General features: G+C 34.3%; 1 protein-coding gene across 1 annotated transcript in view; it reads left to right on the forward strand.

The window, feature by feature from the left end:
* Positions 1–9,558, forward strand: part of LOC139842351 (uncharacterized) — a 61,815-nt gene extending 52,257 nt beyond the window's left edge. The window contains exon 2 of the mRNA XM_071832501.1: positions 8,992–9,558. Coding sequence (XP_071688602.1) covers positions 8,992–9,558 — 567 coding nt within the window. The remainder of the gene's footprint in view (positions 1–8,991) is intronic.
* The last annotated feature ends 238 nt before the right edge of the window (positions 9,559–9,796 follow it).

The following is a 9,796-nucleotide window of genomic DNA, read 5'->3' on the forward strand; positions in this document are numbered from 1 at the left end:
ATGCCTCCAAGTCTTTAAAGCAAAAACAACAGCACCCAATTCCAAATCATGCGTCGTATAATTTTGTTCGTGAATCTTCAATTGTCTAGACGCATAAGCAATCACCTTCATTCGTTGCATTAATACACAACCGAGACCTTGCTTTGATGCGTCACAATAAATCACAAAATCATCATTCCCTTCAGGCAATGACAATATAGGTGCCGTAGTTAGCTTTTTCTTTAATAACTGAAACGCCTTCTCTTGTTTATCCTTCCATTCAAATTTCTCCCCTTTATGCGTTAATGCAGTCAAGGGTTTTGCTATTTTGGAGAAATCTTGGATGAATCTTCTGTAGTAACCAGCCAATCCTAAAAATTGACGTATATGCTTCGGAGTTTTTGGGGTTTCCCACTTTTCAACGGTTTCGATCTTTGCCGGGTCCACCTGGATACCTTCTTTGTTCACTATGTGACCGAGGAATTGAACTTCTTCCAACCAAAATGCACACTTTGAAAACTTAGCGTACAGTTTTTCTTTCCTCAATACTTCTAGCACTTTTCTCAAATGTTCTTCGTGCTCTTGATCATTCTTTGAGTAAATAAGTATGTCATCGATGAAAACAATGACAAACTTATCAAGATATGGCCCACACACTCGGTTCATAAGGTCCATGAACACAGCTGGTGCGTTAGTCAATCCAAACGGCATAACCATAAACTCGTAATGACCATAACACGTCCTAAAAGAAGTTTTTGGAATATCATCCTCCTTTACTCGCATTTGATGATATCCAGAACGTAAATCGATTTTTGAATAAACCGACGAGCCTTGTAGTTGATCAAATAAATCATCAATTCTCGACAGTGGATAACGGTTTTTGATGGTAAGTTTATTCAACTCTCTGTAGTCAATACACAACCTAAATGTACCATCCTTCTTCTTGACAAACAAAACAGGAGCTCCCCATGGTGATGTGCTTGGTCGAATGAAACAACGTTCTAATAGTTCTTGCAGTTGGCTTTGCAGTTCTTTCATCTCGCTGGGTGTGAGTCTGTAAGGAGCACGAGCTATTGGTGCAGCTCCTGGTACAAGATCTATTTGAAATTCAACAGATCGATGTGGAGGTAGTCCCGGTAATTCTTTCGGAAATACATCGGGAAATTCTTTTGCGACGGGAACATCATTGATGCTCTTTTCTTCAGTTTGTACTTTCTCGACGTGTGCTAGAACAGCATAGCAACCTTTTCTTATTAGTTTTTGTGCCTTCAAATTACTAATAAGATGTAGCTTCGTGTTGCCCTTTTCTCCGTACACCATTAAGGGTTCTCCTTCTTCTCGTACAATGCGAATTGCATTTTTGTAACATACGATCTCTGCTTTCATCTCCTTCAGCCAGTCCATGCCAACTGTTACATCAAAACTCCCTAACTCTACTGGTATCAAATCAATCTTAAATATTTCGCTACCCAGTTTAATTTCTCGATTCCGGCATATATAATCTGCTGAAATTAATTTACCGTTTGCTAATTCGAGTAAAAATTTACTATCCAACGGCGTCAATGGACAACTTAATTTAGCACAAAAATCTCTACTCATATAGCTTCTATCGGCACCCGAATTAAATAAAACGTAAGCAGATTTATTGTCAATAAGAAACGTACCCGTAACAAGCTCCGGGTCTTCCTGTGCCTCTACTGCATTAATATTGAAAACTCTTCCGTGGCCTTGTCCATTCGTGTTCTCCTAGTTCGGGCAATTTTTAATAATGTGGCCCGGTTTTACACATTTATAACAAATTACATTGGCATAACTTGCTCCGACACTACTTGCTCCGCCATTACTCGTTCCGACACCATTTGTTCCTGTCGTTCTGTTAACCCCTGGTCCGTAGACCTCACACTTCGCCGCGCTATGACCATTTCTTTTACACTTGTTGCAAAATTTGGTGCAGAACCCCGAGTGATACTTTTCACACCTTTGGCATAGCTGCTTCTGATTGCTGTTGTTGTTGCGGTTGTTATTGTTGTTGGGATGATTGTTGTAGTTGTTGTTGTTGTTGTGCTGTTTATTGTAGTTGCGATTGATGTTGCGATTGTTGGGATAGTTGTTGTTGTTTTGGTGACTCTTATCACCGTTTTCCTCCCACTTTCTTTTGACTAGCTTCACGTTGGCCTCTTCGGCCGCCTGTTCGTTAATTCTTCCCTCAATCTGGTTCACTAGTTTGTGAGCCATTCTACATGCCTTTTGTATGGAGGCAGGCTCGTGTGAACTTATATCTTCTTGGATTCTCTCCGGTAACCCTTTCACAAACGCGTCGATCTTCTCTTCCTCATCTTCGAACGCTCTCGGACATAATAGGCACAATTCTGTGGATCGTCTTTCGTATGAAGTAATATCGAATCCCTGTGTTCGTAACCCTCTATGTTCTGACTTGAGCTTATTGACCTCGATTCTGGGACGGTACTTCTCGTTCATCAAGTGCTTGAATGCTGACCACGGTAGCGCGTAAGCAGCATCTTGTCCCACTTACTCTAGATAGGTATTCCACCATGTTAACGCAATACCTGTGAAGGTATGCGTAGCGTACTTCACTTTGTCTCCTTCAACACACTTACTTATGGAAAAAACCGATTCAACTTTCTCGGTCCACCGTTTCAATCCGATTGGTCCTTCAGTCCCATCAAATTCTAAAGGTTTGCAGGTAGTGAATTCCTTGTAGGAGCATCCTACACGATTTCTTGCACCGTTAGCTGTATTGCTAGATTCAGAGTTATTGTTGGTATGTAGCGCGGCCTGTACTGCGGCTATATTTGAAGCAATAAAGGAACGAAATTCCTCTTCGCTCATATTCAAGGTGTGTCGAGTAGTCGGTGCCATTTCCTTCAAAATAGTCAAATGAAACAAGTTAATCATACAGAATATTAAGAGTAGTCAATAGTATCTCGTAGCATAATATGAACTCATTTATAAAAGCTTTTTCTTCATATTAGCGTTTTATAAGTTTAAATTCGGGTACTACCTACCCGTTAAGTTCATACTTAGTAGCTAATATACAATTCAACTACTACAATTCCATATGAAAAACTGATTATAATAATATATCACATACAAATATTATTCAAACTTACAACTTCGCTATATTACATATAACATGAAATATAGTACACTATGATACAGGACAGTTTTGAAGATAAATCTAGTTAATACGCAAGTTGTTCAGCAAAGGAAATAAAGACACGTAATTCATAAGTCCAGAAACAAGTCATGCATTCTGGTTTTACTAAGACGACTTCCCATCCTTGGTCTTGTGGAAAATAACTGTTATGACCATTGGCTAGGCAGCATGTTGTAATGTCGTCAAAAGGACGAGGGTTTCGTAATATCCAACAGCCCCGTAATAATCTAAAAACCTTGTTTCTCACCCCAACTACTGAATCCGTCACTTGTGGGAAAGTTTTATTTAAAAGCTGCAATCCGATGTTCTTTTTCTCACTTTGGTAAGAAGCTAACATCACTAACCCATAAGCATAACATGCTTCTTTATGTTGCATGTTAGAAGCTCTTTCTAATTCACGAAATCCTATGTTGGGATATGTTGAGTCAAAATAGGTTCTTAACCCATAGCGTAAAATTGCATTTGGGTTCCCCGCATTTAATGCTTTAAAGAAAACACGGCGTAACTTAAAGTCTCCCCAATGTGATATACCCCACCTATCAAAGGAAAACCTTTTATAAACTAAGGCATTTCTGGAAAGTCTTTCAAATGTTTGACAAGTTAATTTCGCCATAACTAAATGTGCTGATGAATTTTGACCGACTCTAGACAAGATTTCCTCAATCATATCCTCTGGTAGGTCTTCTAAAATATTCAGTTGTCTACCCTTAACGTCCATATTGATTTTATACTGTAAAATAGACAAGGATTAGATTCGTAATAACAAACAATACAAGCAATTTTTACATAGAACATAAAAGTACAAGCACACTACAATACATTTATTACACAACATGCTCACATCCCTCTAATCTGAATCACTGGTTTCTTCTTCTTCGGACTTGGTTCTTTTTCCTAATTTTCTAGGGATATATGATGTTCCTCTAATAAGAGCCGTCGTTTTCCACATTGGTTTAGAAAAACCTGGTGGTTTAGAGGTTCCCGGGTTATTGTCACGATATTGAAAATACGGGTGTTGACGGTACATATAAAGTTCATCGGGGTCGGAATCAGATTTCTCTATTTTGATGCCTTTTCCCTTATTATTTTCTTTTGCCTCATTAAATTGGGTCCGGGTAATTTCTATAACATCATCGGAATCCTCATCAGGATCCGATTCATCGGAAAATTGGTAATTTTCCCAATATTTTGCTTCCTTAGCGGAAACACCATTGACCATTATTAACTTTGGTCCATTGGTTGAGGATTTTCTTTTATTTGACCGGTTTTCTGTGGTTCCTACTATTCCCCCTCCGGAACCTCTTCTTCTTCCGGTTCCTCTTCTTCTGGTTCCTCTTCTTCCGGTTCCTCTTCTTCCGGTTCCGTTTCCTCTTCTTCCGGTTCTTCGGGAACTTGTGAATCTTGCCAATATATATTCGACTCTTCATTATTATTAGGTGAGTCAATGGGATTTGTGCTAGAGGTAGACATCTATCACACAATATCAAACATGTTAAGAGATTAATATATCACATAATATTTACATGTTAATAATATATAGTTTCCAACAAAAAAAATGTTAAGCAATCGTTTTTGAAGAAAAACACAGTCGAAGTCCAGACTCACTAATGCATCCTAACAAACTCGGTAAGACACACTAATGCAATTTTCTAGTTCTCTAAGACCAACGCTCGGATACCAACTGAAATGTCCCGTTCATATTGATTATAAACGTTCCATATTAATTGATTTCGTTGCGAGGTTTTGACCTCTATATGAGACGTTTTTCAAAGACTGCATTCATTTTTAAAACAACCATAACTTTTATTTTATCAATAAAGGTTTTAAAAGCATTACTTAGATTATCAAATAATGATAATCTAAAATATATTGTTTACACATGACCATTACATAATGGTTTACAATAGAAATATATTACATCGACATATGTTTCTTGAATGCAGTTTTTACACAATATCATACAAACATGGACTCCAAATCTTGTCCTTATTTTAGTATGCAACAGCGGAAGCTCTTAGTATTCACCTGAGAATAAACATTCTTTAAACGTCAACAAAAATGTTGGTGAGTTATAGGGTTAACCTATATATATCAAATCGTAACAATAGACCACAAGATTTCATATTTCAATACACATCCCATACATAGAGATAAAAATCATTCATATGGTGAACACCTGGTAACCGACATTAACAAGATGCATATATAAGAATATCCCCATCATTCCGGGACACCCTTCGGATATGATATAAATTTCGAAGTACTAAAGCATCTGGTACTTTGGATGGGGTTTGTTAGGCCCAATAGATCTATCTTTAAGATTCGCGTCAATTAGGGTGTCTGTTCCCTTATTCTTAGATTACCAGACTTAATAAAAAGGGGCATATTCGATTTCGATAATTCAACCATAGAATGTAGTTTCACGTACTTGTGTCTATTTTGTAAATCATTTATAAACCTGCATGTATTCTCATCCCAAAAATATTAGATTTTAAAAGTGGGACTATAACTCACTTTCACAGATATTTCCTTCCTTGGAAATAAGACTTGGCCACGGATCGATTTACGAACCTATAACAAATATGTACATATATATCAAAGTATGTTCAAAATATATTTACAACATTTTTTAATACATTTTAATGTTTTAAGTTTATTAAGTCAGCTGTCCTCGTTAGTAACCTACAACTAGTTGTCCACAATTAGATGTACAGAAATAAATCGATATATATTATCTTGAATCAATCTATGACCCAGTATATACACGTCTCAGGCTAGATCACAACTCAAAGTATATATATTTTTGGAATCAACCTCAACCCTGTATAGCTAACTCCAACATTACTGCATATAGAATGTCTATGGTTGTTCCAAATAATATATATACATGGGTCGATATGATATGTCAAAACATTTGCATACGTGTCTATGGTATCCCAAGATTACATAATATATTAGAATACATGTATAATACAATATAAGTTAGCTAGGATATGATTTGTATAGATTTGTTAAACATTTCTCGTAGCTAAAAAGATCAAAAATATTCAATCTTATTTTACCCATAACTTTTTCATTTTAAATCCGTTTTGAGTGAATCAAATTGCTATGGTTTCATATTGAACTCTATTTTATGAATCTAAACATAAAAAGTATAGGTTTATAGTCAGAAATATAAGTTACAATTCATTTTTGTAAAGGTAGTCATTTTAGTCGAAAGAACGACGTCTAGATGACCATTTTAGAAAACATACTTCCACTTTGAGTTTAACCTTGATTTTTGGATATAGTTTCATGTTCATATGAAAAATCATTTTCCCAGAAGAACAACTTTTAAATCAAATTTTATCATAGTTTTTAATTATCCAAACCAAAACAGCCCCCGGTTTCACTACGACGGCGTATATCCGATTTTATGGTGTTCATCGTGTTTCCATGTTTTAAATCATTAAGTTAGCATATCATATAGATATAGAACATGTGTTTAGTTGATTTTAAAAGTCAAGTTAGAAGGATTAACTTTTGTTTGCGAACAAGTTTAGAATTAACTAAACTATGTTCTAGTGATTACAAGTTTAAACCTTCGAATAAGATAGCTTTATATGTATGAATCGAATGATGTTATGAACATCATTACTACCTCAAGTTTTCTGGATAAAATCACTGGAAATGAGAAAAATGGATCTAGCTTCAAAGGATCCTTGGATGGCTTGAAAGTTCTTGAAACAGAATCATGACACGAAAACAGTTTAAGTAAGATTTTCACTCGAAATAAGATTGTTATAGTTGTAGAAATTGAATCAAAGTTTGAATATGAATATTACCTTGAATTAGAAAGATAACCTACTGTAAATAACAAAGGTTCCTTGATCTTAGATGATTACTTGGAATGGATTAGAAAGCTTGGAAGTAGACTTGCAAACTTGGAAGTATTCTTGACTTAACAAAGGTTCTTGATTTTTAGTTGTAGAACACTTAGAACTTGAAGATAGAACTTGAGAGAGATCACTTAGATGAAGAAAATTGAATAATGAAAGTGTTTGTAGGTGTTTTTGGTCGTTGGTATATGGATTAGATATAAAGGATGTGTAATTTTGTTTTCATGTAAATAAGTCATGAATGATTACTCAAATTTTTGTAATTTTATGAGATATTTCATGCTAGTTGCCAAATGATGGTTCTCACATATATTAGGTGACTCACATGGGCTGCTAAGAGCTGATCATTAGAGTGTATATACCAATAGTACATACATCTAAAAGCTGTGTATTGTACGAGTACGAATACGGGTGCATACGAGTAGAATTGTTGATGAAACGGAACGAGGATGTAATTGTAAGCATTTTTGTTAAGTAGAAGTATTTTGATAAGTGTCTTGAAGTCTTTCAAAAGTGTATGAATACATATTAAAACATAACATGTATATACATTCTAATGGAGTCGTTAAGTCTTCGTTAGTCGTTACATGTAAGTGTTGTTTTGAAACCTTTAAGTTAACGATCTCAATTAATGTTGTTAACCTAATGTTTATTATATCAAATGAGATGTTAAATTATTATATTATCATGATATTATGATGTATGAATATCTCTTAATATGATATATACATTAAAATATCGGTACAACGATAATCGTTACATATATGTCTCGTTTCGAAATCCTTAAGTTAGTAGTCTTGTTTTTACATATGTAGTTCATTGTTAATATACATAATGACATGTTTACTTACATTTATCATGATTAAACATAGTGTATCAATATCTTAATATGATTCATATGTATTTAGTAAGACGTTGTTATAACGATAATCGTTATATATATCGTTTCGAGTTTCTTAATTCAATAAACTCAATTTTATGTATATAACTCATTGTTAAAATACCTAATGAGATACTTACTTATCATAATATCATGTTAACTATATATATAATCATATATATGTCATCATATAGTTTTTACAAGTTTTAACGTTCGTGAATCACCGGTCAACTTGGGTGGTCAATTGTCTATATGAAACCTATTTCAATTAATCAAGTCTTAACAAGTTTGATTGCTTAACACGTTGGAAACATTTAGTCATGTAAATATCAATCTCAATTAATATATATAAACATGGAAAAGTTCGGGTCACTACATATACATTTTAACTGAGTCGTTAAATCATCGTTAGTCGTTACATGTAAATGTTGTTTTGAAACCTTTAGGTTAACGGTCTTGTTAAATATTGTTAACCCATTGTTTATTATATCTAAAGAGATGTTAAATTATTACATTATCATGATATTATGATATATTAATATATCTTAGTATGATATATATACAGTTAAATGTTGTTACAACGATAATCGTTACATATATGTCTCGTTTCGAAATCATTAAGTTAGTAGTCTTGTTTTTACATATGTAATTCATTGTTAATACACTTAATGACATGTTTACTTATCATTTATCATGATTAAACATAGTGTATCAATATCTTAATATGATTCATATGTATTTAGTAAGACGTTGTTATAACGATAATCGTTATATATATCGTTTCGAGTTTCTTAATTCAATAAACTCAATTTTATGTATATAACTCATTGTTAAAATACCTAATGAGATATTTACTTATCATAATATCATGTTAACTATATATATAATCATATATATGTCATCATATAGTTTTTACAAGTTTTAACGTTCGTGAATCACCGGTCAACTTGGGTGGTCAATTGTCTACATGAAACTCATTTCAAATAATCAAGTCTTAACATGTTTGATTTCTTAACATGTTGGAAACATTTAATCATGCAAATATAGTTTTCATTTAATATATAATCATGAAAAAGTTCGGGTCACTACATGTGGCGGGTTCAAACAACGACTTAAATGTTTTAAACACTAGTGATTTGTTCAACTCAATGCTCAATGAAGATATGCCCGACGTCCCTTTTATTGCGAATGGCGTGGAATACAAAAGTGGGTATTATTTAGCCGACGGGATTTATCCAACATGGGCTTCATTTGTGAAGGGATTTTCAAGTGCCGTTGATGAAAAACGCACTCACTTTTCAAGGCAACAAGCTGCTGCTCGCAAAGATGTGGAAAGAACTTTTGGGATTTTACAGGGTCGTTGGCATATTCTACAACAACCCGCAAGGGCATACGCGAGTAATCAAATGAGAAGGCTTATGTATACGTGCATCATACTACACAACATCATTATTGAAGACAATGGTTACAACCTTGCCGAGAATGATTGGGTTTATGAGCCGCTTCAACACATACAACGTACTTGGATCGAAAGGTGTGACGCTCGTGCTAGACGAACAAGGGAGCTACGTGATAGAGAAGTGCACGAAGGCTTACGATCGGATTTGGTTGAACATTTATGGGCTCTTCGAGAATTCAATTAATCGTTTTCAATATTTCAAGAATAAATGTAATGTTTTTTTTTATTAATGTAATGTTTTATTAAAATATGTATTTTTTATTATTATTTGAAGTTCTTTTTATATTTACAAAATGAAAAAATATGCAAAATAAATTTATAAAAAAAAGGACACTGAAAAATGGACACTGAAATGGACACCGTGAACACCCAGCACCCAACATCAAGTCAGTCAATCTCAGTGTCCAAAATGAACACTGAAA

Source organism: Rutidosis leptorrhynchoides, chromosome 4 (assembly GCF_046630445.1).
Source record: "Rutidosis leptorrhynchoides isolate AG116_Rl617_1_P2 chromosome 4, CSIRO_AGI_Rlap_v1, whole genome shotgun sequence".
Lineage (NCBI taxonomy): Eukaryota > Viridiplantae > Streptophyta > Magnoliopsida > Asterales > Asteraceae > Rutidosis > Rutidosis leptorrhynchoides.